Source organism: Balaenoptera borealis, assembly GCF_965194805.1.
Source record: "Balaenoptera borealis genome assembly, chromosome: 16".
Lineage (NCBI taxonomy): Eukaryota > Metazoa > Chordata > Mammalia > Artiodactyla > Balaenopteridae > Balaenoptera > Balaenoptera borealis.
The window spans coordinates 15052349-15077776 of NC_138872.1; the positions used below are offsets into that span (position 1 = coordinate 15052349).

At 47.3% G+C, this 25428-nt stretch overlaps 3 protein-coding genes across 7 annotated transcripts in view; 1 reads left to right on the forward strand and 2 right to left on the reverse strand.

Moving 5' to 3' along the window:
* On the reverse strand, positions 1 to 21174 carry ZSWIM1 (zinc finger SWIM-type containing 1). 3 transcript variants are annotated; one of them, XM_082361763.1, is made up of 3 exons: positions 20989 to 21123; positions 12805 to 12962; positions 1 to 2103 (listed from the first exon to the last, which is right to left on the reverse strand). In XM_082361763.1, the coding sequence occupies exon 3, from the start codon at positions 1954 to 1956 to the stop codon at positions 586 to 588; it is 1371 nt and encodes a 456-aa protein (XP_082217889.1). In that variant the 5' UTR covers positions 1957 to 2103; positions 12805 to 12962; positions 20989 to 21123; the 3' UTR covers positions 1 to 585. The 3 variants fall into 3 exon arrangements, with proteins under 3 accessions (XP_082217889.1, XP_082217891.1, XP_082217890.1); XM_082361765.1 differs by lacking the exon at positions 12805 to 12962 and having other exon boundaries at positions 21070 to 21174; XM_082361764.1 differs by lacking the exon at positions 12805 to 12962 and having other exon boundaries at positions 20989 to 21112.
* On the reverse strand, positions 4164 to 23490 carry ZSWIM3 (zinc finger SWIM-type containing 3; the record flags this gene model as incomplete). 2 transcript variants are annotated; one of them, XM_082361732.1, is made up of 2 exons in its annotated part: positions 4164 to 6594; positions 23388 to 23490. In XM_082361732.1, one exon carries the CDS (start codon positions 6525 to 6527, stop codon positions 4671 to 4673), a length of 1857 nt encoding a protein of 618 aa, XP_082217858.1. In that variant the 3' UTR covers positions 4164 to 4670. The 2 variants fall into 2 exon arrangements, with proteins under 2 accessions (XP_082217858.1, XP_082217857.1); XM_082361731.1 differs by lacking the exon at positions 23388 to 23490 and adding an exon at positions 20989 to 21143.
* Positions 21526 to 25428, forward strand: part of ACOT8 (acyl-CoA thioesterase 8) — a 12904-nt gene continuing 9001 nt past the window's right edge. Inside the window, exons 1-2 of one of the 2 annotated variants that reach the window (XM_082361816.1) lie at positions 21526 to 21764; positions 23041 to 23177. In XM_082361816.1, coding sequence (XP_082217942.1) covers positions 21646 to 21764; positions 23041 to 23177 — 256 coding nt within the window. In that variant the 5' untranslated portion in view covers positions 21526 to 21645. The remainder of the gene's footprint in view (positions 21765 to 23040; positions 23178 to 25428) is intronic. The other variant, XM_082361815.1, reaches the window with a different exon arrangement.

Below are 25428 nucleotides of genomic sequence, written 5' to 3' on the forward strand. Positions count from 1 at the left end.
TAAAACAGACAACATTCAACTTTAATGACCTCAGGATGGGGCAGGGTGAGGCGTGGTGAGGCTGGGAGCCTGGCTGAGCCGCTGCCTCTGGGGGCCTTTTCCTCTGTGGGTGAGGTGTCATCTCATGACTGGGGAAGCTGTTACCAAGTCCCGACCCTTGATCTCCATTCAGTGTCTTATCGCTTATCTTAGAGCAGGGGTTACCTGTTTTTATAAAGCCCTTGAGCTAAGAACGGTCTTTACCTTTTGAAAAGGTTGTTAAAAAGAAAAAACAAAAACAAAACAAAAAAAAAAAAACCCCACACAACAAAAACAAAGAACCAGGAATATACAACAGAGGCTGTACATGGCCAGCAAGTCTAGAATATTTACTAGCGGGCCCTTTATGGGAAAGGTTTGCCGCCTCCTGTCTTAGGGAACTAGACACACTGTAGGTAGCAGGCTGCAATGGAAGAGAAAACCTTGTCCTTCTTCCCTGGAAGGAGGGCCCGTGGAAGTACGACCGTGTGAATATGTGTGTGGGTGTGTGTAGGGGGGATGTGAGCAGATACTTTGCGGATGAGCACCTCTGGGCGTCGAGGGTAATCAGAGTTGGACCTGCTCATAAGGGCCGATCCAGCTGTCGGCCAGCTCGCGCAGGGTGCTGTACCGCCGTTCAAACTCCTCCTGACTGCAGTGCTGCAGGAGCTGACCCACCTCCTCTGTGAGGAGCGCCACGGCCAAGTGCTTATCCAGGGTCTCACTCCACTTGCTGCCCACGATGTCACCGAGGCTGGCAGCACAGCCTGCCGTCCACCCAGCTGGCAGCATGTCTGGCTGGAGCACCTGGCGGCGGGCACTGAGCATGGTGAGGATGTGGCGGCAGGGCAGACGGAAGGCCTGGTTAAAGTAGCAGCTGCAGCTGGCCGGGGTCTGGGGCTGCACCCTATGGGTGTCCTCCAGGATCTGTATGTTCACCTTTTCGGAACCAGAGCCGATGAGGTGCATGGATTTCTGGACCACGGCAAGCTCGCCCAGGCAGAGCTGGGCGGCCGGCCCCGTGCAGATGGCATTAAGGGAGTGTTGGATGCGGGCTTCTACCAACTGTTCCACTTTGGGGCTTTCGGGGCCGCCATCCGAAGGGGGATGATTGTTCGGGGGACTCAGGCCCAGGCTGAAACTCGCCTTGTCTCCTGAGTTCTGCTGCAGGTATTGGAGCAGGGCGGTCATGCCTTTTTCCACAGATGGGGTGGTGCCAAAGAACTGGCTGAGGACGTGGGCGGTGACCTCCAGGCCTTGGAAGTAGTGGCTGCTCTCGGCTCGGCTTCTCCAGCGGTGGGCCAGCCAGATGCGGTCGTTGAGCAGCCAGTGTGAGTGGAGCTCCGGCAGCTGGGCCGGCGGGATGCAGGTGCTCAGGAGTGTATACAACTTCCTCAAGTTTCCAGCTGTGGCCGAGCACATCGTGCTCTGCAGGGAGGTCAGGAGGACCCTCTCCACAGGCTGTTCGAGGGAGAGTTGATAGAACTTGCCCTGGAGGAACTTACAGATGTGGAAGGCTGAGAGCAGGACCTCAGCTGTGGGGAACTCCATAGTGAGGGTGGGCAGCAGGAGGAAGTGGGGATCCACCAGGATGGTACAGACTCTCTCCCATGCTGGGTTAAACTTCTTGAATACCTGGAACATCTGGGCCAAGCCTTCAGCATCCTCCTTGGCAGGAATGGCGAAGTAGACTGCCCGGGCAAGGTGACCCTCCAGCTGCACCCGCGGTCCATCCACCAGGAAGGTATATAACACCTTGCCCCTTGGGTTATAGGTCCGGTGGATAAATAAGATTTCAGGAAAATGGGCAAAGACCCCCTGCATAAAGCAGCTTTGATAGTTGAGGGCGTCTAACTGGGCAGTCTTGCTAAGCTGATAGAGCAGCAGAGGTGGGCTTGGGTCCTCAATCAGGAGCTCATTCAGCATTGTCAGGGCCATGGGGGAGATGGGAGATGTCTAGATGCCAAGGTCAAAATATCTGCTCTGCGAGGCTGCTGTATGGAAGGCTCTCACTCTCTCTCAAGCTCCAACTAAGTTGAGGCTTGAGGCTGACTGTAGTTCCCAGATCTTGCTCCAAAGATGGGCCTATGGAGAGGAACAGAGGTTTAAGGAGACAGTAGGGGCTTGGCTCTTCAATTATGCATCCAGACAACATTTTATTGCTGATACTATGTATCACCACTGTTCAGGGGGATATGCAACAAACATGTAAACAAACAAGGATATATCAGATAATGAAGTTTACAAAGACCACAAAACAGGGTAATAGTAAGCTGGAGGAGGGAAGGATACTTTAGCGAAAGTAACCAGTGAAGTCCTCTCTGGGGGGTGGTTGGACGATGACTTGCAGCTGAGAGCTAATTGATAAGAAGCCAGCATGGAAAGATTTGGTTCCATGAGATTTAAATGAGTGTGAAGGCCAGAGCTGCCTTTTTTTTTTTTTTTTTCTCCTTTCCTTAAAGAGCATTTTAAATATTTGTATTGCACTTTATATTTACAAATTATTTCTTGGCCTCCATTCTTTCATTGGTCCTGGTATATACAAGAGAACTGCAATTGCCCCAAACTTGCTGGGTGATCTTGGGCAAGTCAGTGACCTCTCTGAGCCTCAATCCCTTCAACCATAAAACGAGGTTAACAGATGTTCATAGTCTCTTCTCCCTCTACGTAAATCCCTCTATTAACTGCAATACTATGTTCACATGTTTCCTCTATTTAGCCCCCAAACCGGGTTACTGTCTCCATTTTACAGATGAGAAACTGAGGCTCAAAGAGGTTAAGTGACGTGCCCACCATTACTCTATAAGTAGCTGGAAGCTGAGTCTTTGGCTCGGGATTCTGGCTGCTTTCCACGGTACCTGAGGTTCACAAACCAGAGACAGAGAGAGGATGTGGCCTCTGACCTCTCACCTCTAACCCGGGTGGGAGGATGTGGATGTCTGACGTTCCCATTCGGAGTCTGGCCGGAGCCAGAAGAGAAGTCAACCTCCCACCCCTTTGGGAGCTGTGTCATGGTGACTGCGGTCATCAGCTGCCTCACACCTCCACCCCTTCAGAATTTACTCACCCACAGCTTGGCTCCGTCGCCATTTCTCCCTATTTGACCCTGCCTCTGACTCTGACTGACCTCTGAGCTCACCAACCGCGGCGCCAGCTTCGCCGTGACTCTGGCCAATGGCCTGAGGAATTCGCTTTCGGTCTTTGGCGCACCGACCAACCGTAGCCCAAGGACTCGTGGGCGGGTGCCGTTACCAGAGTTACGAGGGGCCCGGCTGGCGGCAACCAATGAGAGCCTGAAGACACTAGCATCCTGGCGAGTCTGAGCGCTGAGGCTGAAACTTTGGAGCCTCACGTGTGGGAAGAGCACAGGAAGGGTGTGTTACTATGGAAACTCCCTCCGAAGCCAAAAAAAGAAAAAATAAATAGCAGTGTTTCACGGATTTTTTTCTTTTCTGGTCAAATTACAAAACCCCAGGAGGGTAGGAAGGGGTGCCTATGTAATGGTACAGTGTCTTCTGCCTTATGGGGAGACTGAGGGCCAGGTCTCAAATTCTGTTTCTCCAACAGGGGTCAAGGGACCCAACTCCTGGAATTAAAGAGACCCAGACCTTGAGAGAGCTGAACTCCGGTGTTGCCCAGCCCAACCCCCTCCAGTATTTTGCAGGCGAGCTCCAGCACAGCGCTGGGACTGTTAAGGTCATCTTTTGACCTCGGTTCCCATGAAGATGGCTCTTGGAAAGCTGGGTGGCTACCAGGCTTTAGGTGATTAACACTGCAAACTACCAACAACAAAAGTCTGTGTTGGTGCTTAAAACTGCATTGAATCTAGAGGGGAAATTGGAATTAGAACAGGCCAACACACTAATTTTTACAGATGAGGAAACTGGGGTCAAAGAAATTAGGGACTTGCCCACAGTCTCCCAGCAAGTTGACGGCAGTCAAGTCTCAGGCCCAGGTTTCTTCCCTCCCAATCTATCTGGCTTCTTCCTGCTAGAATATGAGGCAGCCTGAAATCAATGTTGAAGGCTTGGTTGCAGGAAGAGGGTGAAGTAAGGGGCGGATTGCTACTCATTGAATCTGAGGCGTCAGGCTCCATTTGGTTCCACAACCCCCATCAGATTCCTTCCCTGTTCAGGCAGAACGCATTTCCCCTGCTTCTTTGATTTTATTTAAAAAACAAAAACAAAACAAAAACTTTAATATGAATAAAAATAGGTACAAATAACAAATTCTTTGTAAAGAGCAGCAACACCCAAGGATCACCCTCCTTCCTTTTGTCCCTGAAACCAGGCTCTTTCATCAGGTCCGTTTTATCTCACCCTAACCTGGGGCAGGGTTTCATCTCTATATAGTGAATAAGATCTAAATTCAGGGGTTGAGGGAGAACAAGGGATGACCCTTCAGCATGGAGATAACTTTGGCCTTGAACAATGAATGAGGCTCCCGAGGAAAATCAAAGGTAGGGCAGAAAAGGGGTAGATTCAAAGGACTGTCACATAGTGGGGTCCTTCTTCTTCCTGTTGGAACAATTTTCCTCACCCTACCTAGGAAGACATTGGTTAAAACGCTGACCCCTAGCATGTCCTGCCCGCTTTGAGCTCTCAGACTTCCAGGGACAGTGGCCTGTGGCCCATTGCGCCAGTGCAAGTGCTTCAATCGTGAACTGTGGCTCCAGGAGGAGCGAGTCCCTCCCCTTCCTCCTGCTTTCCCCAGAGGAAAGGGAGGCGGCCCACATCCTTGAAGTCCCCCGGCCGCTGACTGGGCTCAGGAGGCTGGCAGGGGGCCGCCCAGATGTCCACAATCTTGCGCAAGGTGGAACAGCGCTCCTCCAGCTCTGGTCCCTCACTCTGCATCAGCAGGTTCGCGAGCTCCCTGCTTAGGTCCTGAATCATGTCGTTCCGGCCTTTCTCCCCTGGCTGGCCTGCGTTCGGCATCAGGACAGGGTCCCGGAGCTCCCCGCTGGGCCCGAGGAGGTGCTGGTACCTCTTCTGCCACCGGCGGCACACCATGGCTTCGCCCACGGGCCTCTGGCTGGTGTGCAGCAGGGCCAAAATGTGCCGGCACGGCAGGTGGTACCGCTGTTGAAAGGAGCAGCTGCAGCTGCAGCCGTCTTTGCTCGCCTGCTGGGAGTCCTCTAGCAGCTGCACGTCCACGGAGCAGCCGGCCACGTCCACCAGGTGCGTGGAGTTCTGCACCACCGCCCACTCATTGTGGCATAGCTTGTAGGCCAGATCGGAGCCACTGTGGAGTAAGGAGTCTAGCATGCCGCCCTGGGAGGGCTGCCCCTGGGGCTGCTGCCGCGGCGCCTGCACCTGCTGCGGCTCTGGCTGTGCCTCGTGCACGGGCAGCCTGCTGAGACTCCCTCCGCAGATTCCAGAAGCCTTCTTGGACTTTGGTGCCATGCTTGCTGACCGGGCTCTCTTTAACCTGGGGGGAGCAGTGGGCAAGTTCTTCAAGCCTTTGGTGTTAAAGAAGTCTATGTAATCCACAAAGCGGAGGATGCAGTCCAGCAGGGACTGCTGTTCCCGGAAGAGGCTCGACACCTTGCTGGTGACGACGTCCAGGCTGTCCATGTAGGTGTTACAGGCATGCAGGCCCTTCCTGACGTGCATGTACCACAGCAGTTCACAGGAGAACCAGTGGGCCTGAAGGAAGCTGAAGAGCCGCTCATCGAGCAGGGCTTGGGACATCTGGCAGAGATTTTGCAGGCTGGCCTCGGAAGTGACAAACACGGCCTCCCGCAGGGCTTCCTTCATGAGCCTTTTAAAGGATGGATCTGCTGAACTACGATGCAACTTCTTCTCCAAGAGTCGGGTCGTGTGATAGATGGAGAGGAGGATGCGGGCAGTAGGGAAGATCTCCTGCAGGATGGCTCGATGAGGGAAGGACGGGTCCACAAAGACCACCTTGACCTTGGGCCAATCTGAGTTGAACTCTGTAAAGATACTAAGCATCTTGGCCACGGACGTGGCTGTCTCGGCCTTGAGCACCGCAAAGTGTACCACTCGCCCCTCTCGTTCTTTGCTCTCCACCAAGAAAGCGTAGAGGATGTGGCCCTGGGCATTCTCCACCCGGTGCAGCAAGAGATTCTCAGGGAAGCGGATGAAGAGGTCGCTCATCTTGCTGCTCTGGAAGCTGAGCCTGTCCAGGTCTTGGCTGCTGCCCACACTGAAGGAGGCCATGGAACCCACATCCACCTTAAGAAAGTTCTTCATCACTTTGGCTATCTTGGCCAGGTCAGAAGGAGTGATGCCCTCCTGCTCTGGCTTTGAGGGTGTTTGGACCTTATCTAAGCAAAATGATGGCTCAACCAGGGACTTCTCAGCTGTGCCAAGGTCTTTGTTGATCGTGGGCTGTGCAGGCTGGCGTTTCTTCTGAGATTTGCCAGTGGCGTCTCCTCTAGGACCCGCGGTTTTGGAGTCAACGTGTATATGCTGTGTGTTGAGTTCACTGATAAATAGTCTATCCAGTTTCTCATTGTACCGCAGGAGCAAGTATGCTGGGCACATAGCCGCCGCTGCTGTTCTCTTCCTGTTTGACTGGGTCCGAATACAGACAAATTTCACCTGCACATATCTAGGGAAGGCAGAGGTAAAAATGAAAAAGGTGCTGACCACCCCCTTTCTCTTACAAGTCAACGCCCTGCAGGGACTTATAGCAGCTGATACATTACCGGGAGACCACAGTGCAATACAGGATGTAGGAAAGGTTTACGTTTTCTCTCCAGTCCCAAAGTATTCAGGTCTTTCTTCAAGACCCCATCCAACTAAAACACCTTTCATGTTCATCTACAGAAGTTCTAAGCCCCAACTCCTTTTATTTACTCTCATTTTCCCATCTGTAGTTGTCAACAATTCGATCTGAGGCAAAGATACAAGGGAAAATAGATAAGAGGCAGCAGCAGAGCTGGTTACTCACTGTTTAAAGTGGCCCCTTCATTCCTGCCTTTAGGGAGCCATTGCCTCCGCTGCCTTCTCCTCTAGGCAGCAAAATAAAAGAGGCCTCAGGGGTTAGGGTGTATGTGGGATCTGGGTTCACCGTTGACTTAAAGAAAAATGTCCACATCCTAAGAGAGTGAGAACCCCTGGGCTAGATGATCTTTAGGATCCTGCTAGCTTTGCCATTCTAGGCTGCAAGTGCTGATTCAAAGGAGAACAGTAATTAAATTGAGTATCTGCTCTTTTCCCCTTCCTATCCTCATTCAACCCATGCTTCAAGGCCCAAATCAGGCCCCACCTTCTCCAGGAAACCTTTATGGAGGCCCTCAAGCCACAGTAATTGCTCCTTACTTCAGATTCATAGCATTTATTTAAAGGAAAAGGCTTAGCAGATTTTCTGGGTAGTGGTAGTGGTTAAACAGTGGATATGCTGGAAGCTGACTCTCTGGATTTGAATCCAGGCTCTACCACTCAGAAGCTGTTTGACCTTGGGCAAGTTACATCACCTCTCTGTGTGCAGAGTAACTGCACAACTCATCATAAAATGAAACTAATTAGGGTTGTTATGAGAATTAAATAAGCCACAGACATAAGATTTAGCCCAGAGCCTGGTTCAGCCTTTCATTTATTCTAAATAAAAGTCATCTATTGTTACTACAGCTCCTAAGCCTTGTGACCTTTTCTTGGGCATTTATGCGTGTCTTTCCAATTGGATGGGGTTGTTTTCAAGTGGCAAGAACAAGTCAGTCCTCAGTGTATTCCAAGCACCTAACACTACTGCTGTTCCTTCAGCAGATGCTTGTCAAAGATGTGCTGGATGAATGACTCAGGGACCACAGGTGGGTGGGACGGGTCACACCCCTGCCTCCTCAGAGAGTGTCCTAACCCAAAGATCGGGGAAGGGGGGGAAAAAATCTCAGCCCCTGGCATGACATGACACAGCCTGGGCATCTCACCAACCCCCTTCCAAACACTCTGGCCCAGCTGGTCCTGTTTGCTCATCCTGTGGGGCAAGCTTAGAAAAATAGGATGTCACGCCTGATATAACTGGGCGGAGGGGCCTGAGGCTGAAAATGCCTGCACTTGTGGTGCGCGAAGTGCCAGGGCGGCAACACCATCTCTAGCTCAGGGAGCAGCCCAGTAGTACGGCAAGGCCAGCGAGGGGTGACCGCGGTGCAGTCTCTGCCTAACTCTTCCGCCTGTTTTCCACTGCCCCAACTGTCTTGTTTTATTGTACCCTAGAAAGACAAACTGTCTACTACTTCCCATGTTCACTACACTGTCTCTCACCTCTATGCCTTTGCTCGGGTTGTCTTTCTGTCTGGAATGCCCTACCCATCTGTCTTCATCTCAGAGCTAACTCATCCTTCAGGACTACGTGCAACTACCATCTTTCCTAGAACGCCTCTCCCAAGCCCTCAGATTGGGCCCTACCCTTCTGCTGGCTCAACATCCTAGCACAGATCTTAGCTCATCACTTTATATTGACTTTATGTGCTCATAGTATATGCTTGTTAACCTATCTTTTTTTCCAAAAAAAAGATACTGGTGAGTGCCAACCATAAAGCTCTTTCCACCTTTCCTGGTTCTATTAATGATTGCACCTCCCAGGGTGGAGACGTTGGCATTCTTTTTAATTCCTCCTTCTCCATGTCTATATCCAGTGTGGTAAGTCTTTTAAATTCTTTCTTCCCACTATTACATATATTAAGAATTATTATATGCCAGGCTACATGTAAGCCCCTTAACATGCATCCTTTTACACTAAGAAAAGGGTTCTATCGTGCACATTTTACAGATGGGGCAACAGGCTTAAAGAGGTTCTCAAGGATGAGAATCTGGGATTTAATCCTCCAGCTAAAACTGGACGACCTGGGATTTGAACTAAGCCTGCTTGGCTACAGTTTATGTAGTTAACCATTATGCTGCCTGTCTTCTTTCAAAATACTTCTCCCTCTCTGAATTCTCATTTTTACCCTCCTCAGCTTGACCCTCAACGCTTTGATTGTTCAGGTTCAATAACTTCCTTAAAGATCTCTAAACATACTGTCCTTGTTTGGTGCGTGACGTGCACCATGCACGTCAAACTTAAAGGGTACCAGGTTAAAGCCTCTGTTATTTTTTCCTGCTTCCCTTAATCTTTTTTTTAATTTTAATTTTTAAATTTTTTGGCTGCCCCATGCGGCTTGCAGGATCTTAGTTCCCTGACCAGGGATTAAACCCGGGCCCTCAGCACTGAAAGTGCCAAGTCCTAACCACTGGACCGCCAGGGAATTCCCCTGCTTCCCTTAATCTCTGGTATTGAGTATAATTTACACACAGTGAAATACACAAATCTTTTGTAAGAATTCTTTGAGCACCGTAGTAATTTTAATCTGTATTTATTTCTATCTCCCAGGTGAAAGCCTCTCTTCAAGACAGGGATGGGGTTTTACACTTTTCTGAATCTCCCTCAGTGCTTACATCCAAGTGTGCTCAGCCAGGACCTGGAGGAAGGGAGTCAGCCAGTCTTGCTTCCTTTCAATGTACTCTGTACATGTTTATTTCCTCTACCTGGACTGTGCCCCCAGTGTACTCCCAGTGCCTGGCACTGCACCTGGCACAGACTAGGTGCTCTGAACACACATCCTGAATGAACATTAAATGAGTGATTGCATGACACAGAAAATTCTCCTTATAACATGAGTAGCACATTAGGAAGATCACTGGGAGAGTTCTGTCAGGTGACTTGGCTTCTATCCCAGCACTATTACTATCTATAACTTTGGACAAGTCCTTTGTTTAATTTCAAACATTTACTAAGTCCTACTATGTACCAAACACTACACTAGTTGCTCAGAAGGCTACAGAGACAAATTAGATAGCCTCTACTTTCAAAGTCTAGTGAGCAGAGAGATTATTACATAGATGGCCAGTAAAGCCAAAACTAAGTGAATGGTTAAATAGAGGTACAAGCAATATACCTATAATTGAATAAAGAGTGATTTACCCTGACTATAGGGATTGGAACAGATCTAAAGCTTTTGATTAATTTCACATAAGATTTGTGTCCTTGTTGCATGTAAATTGCACCTTGAGCAATGAACAGAATTTTTACAGGTGGAGTCAAGCCATTTTAGACAACATAACCTGAGTTAGGAACAAGACTCTGGAGCCAGAAGATCTGAGTTTAAATTCCAGCTTTACCACTTAGCTATGTGAACTTGGACAAGTCACTTCACTTCCTCTCAGCCTCCAATTCTTATCTATAAATATAGAAATAACAAGAGTACTGATATATGAATAATCAGTACCTGATCCAAGAATAATCAGTACCACTAAAAGTGAATTCATTTAAAAGGCTGTGGCAGACAGAGAAAAGATAACTACTGTATGATATAACTTATATGTGGAATCTAAAAAATACAACAAACTAGTGACTATAACAAAAAAGAAATAGACTCACAGACATAGGGAACAGACTAGTAGTTAACAGTGGGGAGAAGGAAGCAGGGAGGGAAAATATAGGGGGTAGGGGATTAAGTGGTACAAACTATTATGTATGAATAAGCTACAAGGATATATTGTACAACATGGGGAATATAGCCAATATTTTATAATAAGTATAAAAGGAGTAAAACCTTTGAAAATTGTAAATCACTGTATTGTACACCTGTAACTTATATAATATTGTACATCAACTATTCTTCAATTAAAAAAAAAAAAAAAAAGGCTGTAGCAGGATCAGTTGGTGGCCAACCCAACATCCCTTAGCCCTCTCCTTCCTTCCTTCCTAACTGAAGGCCAATTATATTCGGGTTGCCATTCCTCTCCCACATAGCTAAGTGCTTCGGGGCTACTCTAAGCTAATTAAGGTAAACTCATTAGGAATGGCCATGGATACTGGCCCAATTCTGCACAAAGAAACATGATAGGAAATCTGCAGGAAACCAAGGCAGGCTTTTTCTTCTGGATGTGACTCCTACATTTGTGCCATGTGGCGAGCCATCCTGAGGGCAAAGCTGAGACCTGAGGATGGCAGAGTAGAAAGAAGGGAAAAGCCTGGGCCGCTGAAACAATCACCTTCTCTGGGCTAAGAAATAAAGCATTTTGAGTCAGGGTTTTCGGTTAATTACAGCCAAAAAAACTTCAACAGAAACCACATTTCACAGGAAATTAGTGGGAAAAAAAGATTTGAGCAATCTTTTAAAAAATGAGATGAAAATTATGAAAATATTATATTTAATGAAATTTAAGTTATAATGGCAGCTATCTGCCAATTCTTAGAATAATCAAAGAACCACTTAAAGCATCAACTTTTTTTTTTCTTGGTATATCTCCCCCAAACACTCTGATACTTTATTTCCTGTCTTACTTTTGCAATATGTAAGGGTCAATTTTACCAAAATATTCCTGGGCTTTATCACGTTTCCCAAGGGCCTACTTTAATTTTTTGCTATGCAAATCCTTTGCTTTTCACGTCTGTACATATCATTGTCCTGCTGATTTCCCTTCTCCATTTGTCAACTGGCATAAGGCTGCAAGTGATGTAAGGATTTCTCTATCATTACTTTCAGGGACTTCACCAAGTCCTACAGCTCTTGGAAGATGTGCAATTTCAGTTTGCAATCAGTTTTATTTGCATTGTATAATCCTTATGTTTACCACATCTATTCATTTGCCAGAAACTCACTACCATAGATGTTGATGGAACCGGTAGGATAAGCAGGAAGGAATGACTAAGTAGTGACTAATTTTAAAAGTGGCTAGTTTGTTAGCAAGATTTGTGCTTTCCTACAGAGCCTTGTGATTAGTGATACATGGAAAAATGAAAACTCAGATAACAAGGGCTTAGTTCAAAGGGTGTGATGAGGATTAAACAAAACAATGTCTGTAAAGTTCCCAGCAGAGTGTCTGGAACATGTTCCAAAAAAGTATTCAAAAAAGGTAGCTATTAAACTGAACAGCAATGGAGACAGACATTGGAATACTTCACGGTTTGAAGACTATCAATCCCCCAAAGACATAACAAAAAGAAAAACACAACAGCCATATGTAAAAATATGGGAAGGAAAACTGGGCATAAAATCACAGAATCTCCCAGTCGATTGGGACTTTGGGTCATTTAGTAGTACCTCCCACAACACATTTTTCTGACTCTTAAAAATACCAGGGCTTGAACTTCCCTGGTGGCGCAGAGGTTAAGAATCCGCCTGCCAGGGACTTCCCTGGTAGCGCAGTGGTTAAGAATCCGCCTGCCAATGCAGGGGACACGGGTTCAATCGCTGGTCCGCGAAGATCCCACATGCCGCGGAGCAACTAAGCCCGTGCGCCACAACTACTGAGGCTGCACTCTAGAGCTCACGAGCCACAACTACTGAAGCCCATGCGCCTAGAGCCCGTGCTCCGCAACAAGAGAAGCCACCGCAATGAGAAGCCCATGCACCGCAAGGAAGAGTAGCCCCCGCTCACCGCCACGAGAGAAAGCACGCAGGCAGCAACAAAGACCCAACGCAGCCAAAAATAATAAATAAATAAAATAAAATAAAATTTATTAAAAAAAAAAAAAGAATCTGCCTGCCAATGCAGGGGACACGGGTTCGAACCCTGCTCCGGGAAGATCCCACATGCTGCAGAGCAACTAAGCCCGTGCGCCACAACTACTGAGCCCGTGAGCCACAACTACTGAAGCCCACGTGCCTAGAGCCCATGCTAAGCAACAAGAGAAGCCAACGCAATGAGAAGCCCGCGCACCGCAACGAAGAGTAGCCCCCGCTCGCCACAACTAGAGAAAGCCTGCGCGCAGCAATGAAGACCCAACGCAGCCAAATAAATAAATTAATTAATTAATTAAATTTAAAACAATTACCGGGGGTTCCCTGGTGGTCCAGTGGGTAAGACTGCACGCCCCATGCAGGGGTCCTGGGTTCCATCCCTGGTCGGGGAACTAGATCCTGCATGCCGCAAATAAGAAGCCCGCATGCTGCAACGAAGATCCTGCGTGCTGCAACTAAGACGCGGGGCAGCCTAAATAAATAAATATTTATTTATTTAAGGGGAAAAAAAACCCTACTCCTTTCCATCATGTACTACAGTTATGACTTTGGCAAACATTTACTGAGCACTATGCTTCAGCAACTACATGTATTTTATTTAATCTTCACCACATCCTCCTCATTTTACAGAGGATGAAACTGTGTCATGGAGATTAAAAGTCTTGCCCAAGGTCAGGGTTAAAGCCTGTCTTTCTTTTTTTTGTTTTTATATATATATATAATAATTATTATTATTTTTTAAATTTTTGGCTGTGTTGGGTCTTTGTTGCTGTGCACGGGCTTTCTCTAGTTGTGGCGAGTGGGGGCTACTCTTCGTTGCGGTGCGTGGGCTTCTCATTGCGGTGGCTTCTCTTGTTGCGGAGCACGGGCTCTAGGCACACGGGCTTCAGTAGTTGTGGCTCACGGGCTCAGTAGTTGTGGCTCGCAGGCTCTAGAGCGCAGGCTCAGTAGTTGTAGCGCACGGGCTTAGTTGCTCCGCGGCATGTGGGATCTTCCTGGACCAGGGCTCGAACTCGTGTTCCCTGCATTGGTAGGCAGATTCTTAACCACTGTGCCACCAGGGAAGCCTGTCTTTCTGACTTCAGAGCTCTCACTTTTTAAACTGATATGCCAGCTTCTCCTGAACTTCAAGGAATCGCGAACCCCCTTTACATCTCCCATAGCCACTCCTGTAACTTCTGCATTAGTATTTTCAAATGGTTTATTTTATTTTTTTGGCCGCACTGCGCGGCATGTGGGATCTTAGTTCTCCGACCAGGGAAGTGTGGAGTCTTAACCACTGGACCTCCAGGGAAGTCCCCTCAAATGGTTTTCTTTAAATCAGCTCACTTTACTTAATAAGGATCTTTATGTTTAGATATGAACATAAATACTTAATATTAAAATCATCTCACCTGACCACCAATAGTTGCGGGAAACACTGTGTTCTGCTAAATTACCCCCTGAAGACTTTTCCCCCACCTGCCCTCCAGTCCCACAAGAGAAGCGCTCGGGCTTCCCTGGTGGCGCAGTGGTTGAGAGTCTGCCTGCCAATGCAGGGGACATGGGTTCGAGCCCTGGTCTGGGAGGATCCCACATGCCACGGAGCGGCTGGGCCCGTGAGCCACAATTGCTGGGCCTGCGCGTCTGGAGCCTGTGCTCCGCAACGGGAGGGGCCGCGATAGTGGGAGGCCCGCGCACCGTGATGTGGAGTGGCCCCCGCTTGCCACAACTAGAGAGAGCCCTCGCACAGAGATGAAGACCCAACACAGCCATAAATAAATAAAAATAAATAAATTTAAAAAAAAAAAAAAAAAAAAAAAGAGAAGCGCTCATTCCACACATCCGTACATCACTCAAAAAGCCCAAGTCAGTGTGCTCTGCACAGAGCCAGTATCCAACACGTGATCCAAGAAGATCCTTTACAACATCCCACCAAGCAGTCACCCCTCTGTGCTAAAGGCCTGAGCTGTGGCACATAATCATCCTCAAGGGTAGAGCCCAGACTTTACTCATCTTTTTACCCCAGCTCAACACCTGGGGATAAACCTGTTTACCTCTTACTAGAAGTTTGTTGAATGAATCAATACTGGAACGCTGTTACAACCCAGTGGTTAAGGAGGGGACTTAAGAGCTCTGGCAATAAACAGGCTCGGTCTGACCTTCAGTTCTAACACCTTGAAGCTTTCTTATAGTTTCTTGAAATCTTACCCCACTCCCTGCTTCTACTTGCCCACTCCTTTCTGCCCATTCTCATTTTTCTTGGCTGTAACTGTATGAAAAATTCGGACTTCTCTGGCTCCCACCAGGTGATTTTGGGCGGGAGGGTGCTTTTTTTGTTACAGGTTCTCTTATTACTTTCCTCTTCCAAGTCTTGATTACCTCAGGCCCTGCCCCTGGCCTTGCCTTTACTGTATCCAGCCTCTCTCCTCCCTTTTGCTCAAAAATGTGGAACTAGGGGCTTCCCTGGTGGCGCAGTGGTTGAGAGTCTGCCTGCCAATGCAGGGGACACGGGTTCGAGCCCTGGTCTGGGAGGATCCCACATGCCGCGGAGCAGCTGGGCCCGTGAGCCACAACTACTGAGCCTGCGCGTCTGGAGCCTGTGCTCCGCAACAAGAGAGGCCGCGATGGTGAGAGGCCCGCGCACCGCGATGAAGAGTGGCCCCCACTTGCCGCAACTAGAGAAAGCCCTCGCACAGAAACGAAGACCCAACACAGCCATAAATAAAAAAAAAAAAAAAAAAAAAAAAAAAAAGAATGTGGAACTAGGAGGTAACAGCCTTCAAAGAGTTACATAATGAAACTCTGAGCCTTAACATAAAGCAGAAAGGCAGAACTTTCAGTCCTCTTAACATTCAACTTCTCCTGGCTGTTTCCCCATCTGCACAATAATATTATTATAATGGCAATATTATTTATGGAATATTTTCTATGTACTAGGCCCTGTGGTACACATTTTACATGTATTAACTCATTTAATGGAAATAAAACCTACTTCTGACAAGGAGATTCAGAGGACCAAGTCAGATAACGAAGTGAACGTGCTTTGTAAACTATGGCTGTTTTCTCCTCATCAAGCGCCTACACTGGTATTGTCAGCCAACACCCCGACTCTACCCACCAGATTACAGGTCCCTGTCATTCCCCACCTGGCACCCTAGACTTTTCCTTCGGCACTCTTACTACTATTTTATTTTATTTATTTTTATTTTTTGGTTGCATTGCACAGCTTTCAGGATCTTAGTTCCCTGACCAGAAATTAAACCCGGGCCTTTGGCAGTGAAAGCGTGGAGTTCTAACCACTGGACCGCCAGGAATTCCCTTTTACTACTATTTTAAAGAAATCATTATTTCTGTGATTAGAGTTTAATATTTGTCTCCCTGACTGGAGGGGAAGTTCCATGACGGCAGGGACTCAATTTATCTTTTCAACACTGTGTCTCAGACACTAGCATGGAGAAAGTTTTCAGTTAACGATTGGTAAAATCAATGAATTAAAGGGCTCATACAATGGAATAAGTGATGTGGAATAATCTCCAAAATACGCTGACAAGTGAGAAAAGCAAAGGTGTAGAATGATGTGTATAAATAGTATGCAGGGGCTTCCCTGGTGGCGCAGTGGTTGGGAATCCGCCTGCCAATGCAGGGGACACGGGTTCGTGCCCTGGTCCGGGAAGATCCCACATGCCGCGGAGTAGCTAGGCCCGTGAGCCACAACTACTGAGCCTGCGCGTCTGGAGCCTGTGCTCCGCAATGGGAGAGGCCGCGACAGTGAGAGGCCTGCGCACCGCGATGAAGAGTGGCCCCCGCTTGCCGCAACTGGAGAAAGCCCTCGCACAGAAACGAAGACCCAACACAGCCCCCCCCAAAAAATAATAATAATTAATTAATTTTAAAAAAAGAAAAAAAAATAGTATGCAGCCACCTGTGTTAAAAAAAGGATGCATATGTACACACAAGATGTTTGTTCAGCTCATGCAGCTCAATATTAAAAAAGCAAACAACCCAATCAAAAAATGGGCAGAAGACTTAAGTAGACATTTCTCCAAAGAAGACATACAGATAGCCAAGAAGCACATGAAAAGCTGCTCAACATCACTAATTATTAGAGAAATGCAAGTCAAAACTACAATGAGGTATCCCCTCACACCAGTTAGAATGGGCATCATCAGAAAATCTACAAACGACAAATGCTGGAGAGGGTGTGGAGAAAAGGGAATCCTCTTGCACAGTTGGTGGGAATGTAAATTGATACAGCCACTATGGAGAACAGTATGGAGGTTCCTTAAAAAACTAAAAATAGAATTACCATATGACCCAGCAATCCCACTACTGGGCATACTACCCTGAGAAAACCATAATTCAAAAAGACACAGGCACCCCAATGTTCATTGCAGCACTATTTACAATAGCCAGGTCATGGAAGCAACCTAAATGCCCATCGACAGACAAAGGGATAAAGAAGATGTGGTACATATATACAATGCAATATTACTCAGCCATAAAAAGGAACGAAATTGGATCATTTGTAGAGACATGGAGGGATCTAGAGACTGTCATACAGAGTGAAGTAAGTCAGAAAAAGAAAAACAAATATCATATATTAACGCATATATGTGGAACCTAGAAAAATGGTACAGATGAACCGGTTTGCAGGGAAGAAATTGAGACACAGATGTAGAGAACAAATGTATGGACACCAAGGGGGGAAAGTGGCAGGGGGTGGTGGTGGTGGTGGTGGGATGAATTGGGAGATTGGGATTGACATATATACACTAATATGTATAAAATGGATAACTAATAAGAACCTGCTGTATAAAAAAATAAACTAAATTAAATTAACAGAAAAGATATGTTTGTTCAGGCTCACGGGTATCTCAGGAAGATAATAGCGGTTGTCTCTAGATAACACAGTGGAAGGGACACTGACTTTTAGACCCTTTGATGTAATTTGAAATTTTTAAAAAATTAAATGACTATATTGACCACTCAAAAACAAATTCATTTTTTAAATTGTTCAGCCTGCAAAAACAAAAATAAAACCAATCCGAACCTCTAATCTGTTAGCTGAGTCCCTGCCATTCTCTTTCGCACTGCTCCAGCATAAATCTTCCTTCCAGCCAAGCAGGTCTCCTCACTGCCTTCCAAGTACAGCATGTTAATATCTGCACTAGCTCACACACCATTTCTCCCTCCAGGATGTTAACCTTCCTGTGATAGGCAGAATGGTCCCCCAAAGACGTCCACTTCCTAATCTCTAAAACCTGTGAATATGTTAGGTTACATGGCAAAGGGGAATTAAGATTGCAGATGGAATCAAGGTTGCTAATTAGCTGATTTTTTAAAGGTAAATTATCCTAGATTATCTGCACAGGGTCCTAAAAAAATGGAAGAGGGAGGCAGAAGGGGAGCCAGAGAGGGAGATGGGACGAAGCAGGGTCAGAGTGATGTGACGTGAGGACTCCACCAACCCCTGTTGGCTTTGAAGATGGAGGGAGGGGACCATGAGTCAAGGAGTTTGGGCAGCTTCTAGAAGCTGGAAAAGACTCGGAAACAGATTTTCCTCTAGGGACTACAGAAAGAAATGCAGCTCTGCTGACACCTTGGTTTTAGTCCAGTCAGATCTGTGCCTGACTTCTAACCTATAGAACAGTAAGATACTAAATTTGTGTTGTTAAAACCACTACGTTTGTGATAATTTGTTAGAGCAGCAAATACACCTCCTGACACCTCCCCATCTGTGGAGCCCAGCTCAAGCCTCCCTTTCTCACTTGCTTCCCGAGCCCACTGTGATTTTTCTCTGAGTCCCTGCAGCACCAGTTTCGCTGAATTACACATTTAACACTTGATGACTCATTCATTCAACAGTTACTTAAGGCCTGCTATGGGACAAGTCCTGTGCTAGACCCTGGAGACCATCCACCTGAAGGGTGTTTACGTGTGATTATGAGGTGTTTGGACTAGATTCTATGCAAGCAGCATGGTGTTAATCAGTGAGAATGCAAAAAACAGTAAACCAGGGTCCCTCCCTGGAAGAGCTCAGCAAACCAGGGAAACGTCTGTAAACTGTGTTCCTTAACGATTGTGCAAATAACTGTAACAGGTGCTGTCAGAACATAAAGCAGGAGCATCTAACCTAATCTTCAGGGAGTTAAGAAAGGCTTCCTGGGACTTCCCTGGTGGCGCAGTGGTTAAGAATCCGCCTGCCAATGCAGGGGACACGGGTTCGAGCCCTGGTCCGGGAAGATCCCACATGCCGCGGAGCAACTAAGCCCATGTGCCACAACTACTGAAGCCCGCATGTCTAGAGCCTGTGCTCCAGAAGAGAAGCCACTGCAATGAGAAGCCAGCGCACCACAACAAAGAGTAGCCCCCGCTCAATGCAACTAGAGAAAGCCCGCGCACAGCAACGAAGACCCAACGCAGCCAATAAATAAATAAATAAATAAATAAAATTTTTTTTTTAAAAAAAGAAAGGCTTACTGGAAATTATGCTAATAACTGAAGGAAAAGTAACAATTAGCTAAGACAGAGTTTTCCACAAGTAGCCCAAAATGACCTCAGACAAGAATATTTAATAGTTATTTAGAAATATATACTATCTTTTTGCCACTATACTGTTACTTCTTATATATTATTGCTTAGATTGGTTCTAAAGTTTCTTTGAATATTAGAAGAATTTCAAGAAAAATGTTAAGTAAATTGTAGTTCAGGATATGTAGTACAGAGAGGATAGTATAAAAAAACAACTAATGTTTGAGGAAAAGAGAGCTAAGATAAGTGGATGGGCAAGGTTATTCTAACCAGCAGACGTGGTAAGTGCAAGGACCAGGAAGCTGTGGGCTTGGGACAGGAGCTGAATGTGGAGTAAGACCCGGTGTAGATGGAGCACATGGTGCAAGATGGGGAGGTCAGAAGGGTCAGATGGTCTGGCGAGCCAGCTTAGTAACCGTCCTGGACTTAATCATGAGGGCAACGGGAGGCTACAGCACTTTATCTGGACTGCAAGCAGTTTGAAAGCAGGGCATTTTTTGGTATTCTTTGGCTGCTTAGAAGGATGCTACCGGCAGAGATCAAAGTCCAAACACCTCACAATGGTACTTACAGACCTTTTACATAAACCGCAACTGACACAGCCTCCTGTCAAGCATGGCATCCCACACTGTTTCTCCAACATGCCACCTTCTTTGACGGATCTGTGCTCTCGCTCCACAGCTCCTTCTGGTCAAACCCCTCTGTGATACTTGATATTAACCATTGAACTTCTACACTAGCCCTGTGCCTTCATTCACAACCCAGCAGAAACCATTACTTCCAGTGCGAAGCCTTTCCTGTCTTCCCAGGCATCTGTCACTTCTTCTGCACATCTCTTTTAAAGCATTTATCACATTCTAGTTGGTTTACCTACGTCCAGCTCTATGCCACCTCAAGCTCTTTGAGGGCAGGTTTAGTTACTTATTCATCTTTATGTTAGCTGTACCCAGCACAGCACTGGACTTCAGAGTAGGGGAAAAAAACACAGCCTGCCTGCTTAGAGAGTGAGCTTTGGCCAAACGCCTCAACCCAGAGGTCTCAAACTCAGATATACTTTGACTCTCTGAGCTGGCCTATAGAATGTGTGTTTACATTTGAATTGATTTTCAATTTTTAAAAAGTGGACACATTCGCATAGAGCCTGGATTGCTGACTCCACTTGTCCCAAATCTGGGAACACTGGATCTTCATTTTCACGTGGCAGCCATCAGCTGGAGTTAATTGGCCTGCTCGCCATTTTGCCCAGTTCACACTTCTGTTCTCCCTAGCACAAACACCTGGTTATTTCACCATTCCTTTTTGTATAGTAAAATTAAAAGTTAAATTTTCTTACACTGGGCTGTTTCACCTGAGTCCTTAAGGCAATTGAGTTTTCAACCCTTAGCTTAGCCTCCAAGCTTTTTTTCTCATCTGCCAAATGGAAAAAATAACACTTGCCTATAATTTTCAATACAGCCCTGTGGGGTAAAGCGTACACAGAATAGAGAACGCTGCCTGGGACATGGGAAGTGTTTGAAAAACAGTTGTATATCTCAGGAGCTCAAGAACCATTTACAGAACGAACAAACGAATGAATGAATGAACAAACTACCCAATAAATGACCAGTGTTACTGCTTTGTAAATAGAAGACTGATGAAGAAAATTCTCGCCAAGGCGTTTTTATCTATTTGTGAAGGCCATACTTTGTGTCTGGGATACGGTAGGTGCTCAAAACATGGGACAAACTGCAGCTATTATGAATTCCATAAAAGCTGTGAATGAAGGCGTGAGTGATCGAAAGTGAAGTGGGTGGTCAAAAAGCGATGCCTATGGAGCTTTTGCGCTTTTCACCAGGCACACAGCAGGTGCTCAATAAGTGCCTGTGGAATCCTCAAAGAGACAGGGGCCCAGCTGCACTCCCTCCTCCTCCAGGCCGCCCTCCTGGGGACCATCCGGCCTCCTCCCCACCCTCCTGCCCTGCTCCCGCCCCCGCCCCCCCCCTTACAGGATGTCCTCGCGGATGGAGGTGCCATGGTTGAGGTTGTGGAAGCGGACGGAGACGCAGTCCCTGAGAATGAAGGAGCACCTGTTCTCCTTTTTGTAGGCGCTGAAGCACTCCTTGAAGTCCTCGTAGGTCTTGAAGCAGCTGCCTAGCTCCATGGCCACCCCCTCTGCCCACACCAGGGGCTGCACCAAGATAAACACCAGGGGTCAGAGGTCACCTCTGAGGGTCTACCGGCTGGCGTGGGTCCAGGATGCCTTAAGGGTGGGCCCCTATTGGGTGGCCTGTTAACGGAGCTCAGGAGAAGCCCTCGGCCTGACACGGTTACCGCGCGTTGGGGGGCGTCTTTGCTCTCTGACAGAGGGGAAATGACACTCAGCCCTTATTAACCAGTCCCGGGGCTCCGCCCCCTCACTGTCACATCCAATCACGCACGGGTTTCCCGGACTGGCACTAATTTTCTCCAATCGCTAGAGAGCAGGTGGGCACACTCACCCGAAGACTGACAGGAGCACCGACCAATCATAACCTGCATCCCACTTTCTCAGGGCTTGCGGGGGACTTCCGGTTACTTAGCTTCTGCTGGAGGCTGCGCGTTCTGTCCGGGATTCCGCGTGTGCCCCCGAGCGCAGGGTCCTGGGCCGGCAGCAAGTGGGCTACATGTCGTCCCCGCAGGCCCTAGAGGACGAACAGGGCGGCGGCGATCCACCCAGGGACCTCCGCAGCGTCCTGGTCACCAGCGTGCTCAACCTCGAGCTGCTGGACGAGGATCTCTTCAGGTAGCCGGCCGCATCGGGCCCGCACCCACGCATTGGGTCAGAGGCTCCTGATCTTGCCTGCTGCCACCCCATTGCCCCTGCTCGTACCCCCCTGGACGAGGATGGGCTCTGCGCGAGATGCCTGTGCCGCGATTGGGAGGGAACCTGTGCCTGACAAAGCTGCCCCGGCTTCCTCTTCGGCGCGGGGGTCTGTGCAGTCCCACCCCTGGGAGGTCCTGGCAATCTAGGCAAAAAATGGTGACCCAAGGTATCCTTCTCAGCAGCCTCCCCTGAGGAATCATGTCCCAGGGAGAGCCAGTCCAGAAAGGGCAGTGATTTGTCCAAGGGCACAAACTTATCCGCAGCTCCTTCATAGTCACTATAATTTCCTCTTACATTCCGCATCGCCACCACCACTAGGTGGGGTCTAGTAGCTCTTTATTCATTCTGAGGCCTGAGCCAGTTTCCTTCCTGATGCAGATTAAATTCTTGACTGTAACTGGGGATTTAATAGTTTGGACTTCCAAGGCTCCTCCTGGCTTATTGGAAGCTATCTTAGGTATTAACTTAGCCCCACTTAAACCAATTACAAATAACTCCCTGGAGGGCTATTTGCAATGCATTACATGAAAAATGCTGGGCTGGGCAGTGGGAAGCTGGAGACCTAAATTCTTAATCCTCCACTGGGCTCATGCAATGGGCAAGACTTTTCACCTCTGGGGCCTCAGTTTCCTCATCTGTGCACTGAAGGGGTTAGAATTGAAGTCTGAGGGCCCTTCAAGCTCTAAATCTAGTTCTTTTAAGAACTGGGCTGTCAAGTTGAGGGGTGTAAGTGGCAGACCTTAATGCAGTCCCCCCCTGCAGCTTGTGGGGTTCATCTTGGTCTACTCAAGGGCTTGAGAGGCTTATGCCTTACCCTGGTATGGGCAATGGAAGAAACACTGGACTTGGGCTCAAAAGACCCGGATACTGCTCAGGATGGCAATGGTTGAGCTGTGTGTGTGTGTGACCTTGCTCAAGTCAGTTTCCCTCTCTGATTCCTGTTCTCATGGTACAAAATATGGGGATTGGTTCATTATCCTTAACTGAAGTCCACAGAAGTTTGGGGCATCCTTAAGGCCTTGAAGTTGTAGGTAGAGTGGTGCTAGGATATTTGCCTGGGGAAAGGCTTCCACCAGATTCTCAAAGGATCCCAAACCCCAATCAGGTTAAAGAGATCCTGCACTAGAGGCTCATTGAAGATTGTGGGATATGGCCCAGCACCCAAATCTTTCCTGTTTTTCCCCTCTCCCCACAGAGGAAGGCATTACTGGGTACCCTCAACCCAGCGGCTGTTTGGGGGTCAGATCGTGGGCCAGGCTTTGGTGGCTGCAGCCAAGTCTGTGAGTGAAGATGTCCACGTGCATTCCCTGCACTGTTACTTTGTTCGGAAAGGTAAACCAGCCCCTCCCTAACCCACCCCAGCACTGGTGGCCCAGCAGCCACTTCTTTCTGGCCTTGGGGAGCAGACTGAGGAGAAAGGGAGAGAGGTGGAGGAGGAAGGGGAGGGGAGGGGGGTGGTGAGGGAGAGGGTTAATTGATCGCCCTTAGGGAAGCCTAGAGAGGAAGAAGGCCTGGGGCCAGGAAGAGCCTTAGACCCCATACCTGCTGAGATACCGGGTACTTGTTTTCCAGCCCACAGTGGCACAAGACTTTGGTGCTTAACTGTTCCCAGTGGGTCTTTTGTTCTTTATTCTTCATACACCTTCTGGTGCCAGTCCTGTGCTGAGTCCTCAGAGGGGTGCTGAAACCTCTGCTGGGAGTTTGAGGCAGGCAGCTTAACTTGGAGAAGAGACCAGCCTGGGAAACAAGAGACCTTGGGTCTAGTCGGAGCTTTGCCATTGATTCACCAGGCGACCTTGAGTGAGATATAACCACCCTCCCCCACCCCTCCTTCATCCCACCTGAAAAATGCAGAAGGGGCGGGGCCAAGCAAGATCTTTGTAGCTGCTTACAGCTCTGGGATCGAATGAAGGAGAGAGTAATCTTTTAAAACCCATGCTCCCTTTTGAGAAACATAAAAATCTCACTCCTAGGCAGATGCTCCCAATTTTAAGAGTCTCTGTCTTCTGCATGGTCCCATCAGCTGAGAAGAATTTATGCAACTTTATGATATGTGATCTGTATTAAAAAAGACAATGGGTTTCTGCCTTCATTTTACAAGTATAAAATAGTTAATAGTAAATACACCTTTTCATACTACGTTCCCATGCCCCTCACTCCCCATCCTTTTACTTCCTTTACTTCCATGACAGTCATTGCTATAAAGCATCTGAATACTTACCTTGGGGCGAGCCCCGAGCAGATGCGCCCTTTGTTCCCTCAGTTTGGTTGTAAACTCCAAAAGTGCTGGCCTTTTGATATTGTAATCCTTCTAGCCCAGTGAGACATTTTTGTTTCGTTTTGGGGGGGTGGGGGCATAACCTGATCCCGCTGAATCAGTTTCATCATCTGGTTTCTGAAAAGAATTCTTAGTCTTTGCAGGTAAAGTATCTAGTGCAGGGCCTGGCATGATGTGGGGTTTCCATAAATGGTAATTATCATTACTTTTTGATGATGAACTTATGGGAATAATTAAAATTTGCATGTTACAGTATGCAGCTATGTACATTATCTTGTTTAATCCTCTTAAGTAAACAGCATTCCTGCCACTATTCTATGTATAAGGAACCTTGGACCCAAAGAGGTTATGTAAGAAGCTCCCATAATGCTCAGGTAGGCAAAGCCAGGATTTGAACCTGAGTTGCTTTGTGTGGCTCCAAGCTCTACACTTTGTTCTCCTTCTGCGATTTTCTCTTTCCCTCTTGGGAAATAATTCCAAACCATGGGAGAGCCCATCTCAGGTTCTGGGGGAAACATACACTTCCTTGGAAATTCTCCATCCAGGAGCAGCATGAAATGAACCGTGCCAACACTGCTATTTCAAAATAATCACCAATTATTTGTGTCCCTATCTGCTTCTTGAAAGGCTGCAAGACAGCTTAAAATAATTGGCAGCTATTACAGAACTATTAAAATAAAAGTCAGAATTCCCTGGCACTCCAGTGGTTAGGACTCCACGCTTTCACTGCTGAGGGTCTGGGTTCGATCCCTGGTCGGGGAACTAAGATCCCGCAAGCCGTGTGGTGTGGCCAAAAATAAATCAATTAATTAATTTTTAAAATAAAATAAAAGTCAAGGCAGATTAGGAGTATGGGATTAACAGATACAAACTACTATACATAAAGTAGATAAGCAACAAGGATTTACTGTGTAGCACAGAAAATTATATTCAATATCTTGTAATAACCTATAATGGAATATAGTCTGCAAAAAAATTAAGTATGGGAAAAAATAAAACATTTGGGGCAAAAAAAATTTTTTTAAGAAGGATATTAAGTTTTGAATTTTTTTATTTTTTGGTCGGGCCACACGGCTTGTGGGATCTTAGTTCCCAGACCAGGGATTGAACTTGTGCCCTCAGTAGTGAAAGCGCGGAGTCCTAACCACTGGACCGCCAAGGAATTCCCTGGGACAAAATTTTCAAAAGTAATAATAAATAAAAGTCAAGGGCCAGGAGGCTAGTAGTAACGAGATTTGGGGGAAATAATTGTGTCAAAATACTAGGCTAAGGCATATCATTGCAGTTTTATACAAAAGTTAGTTC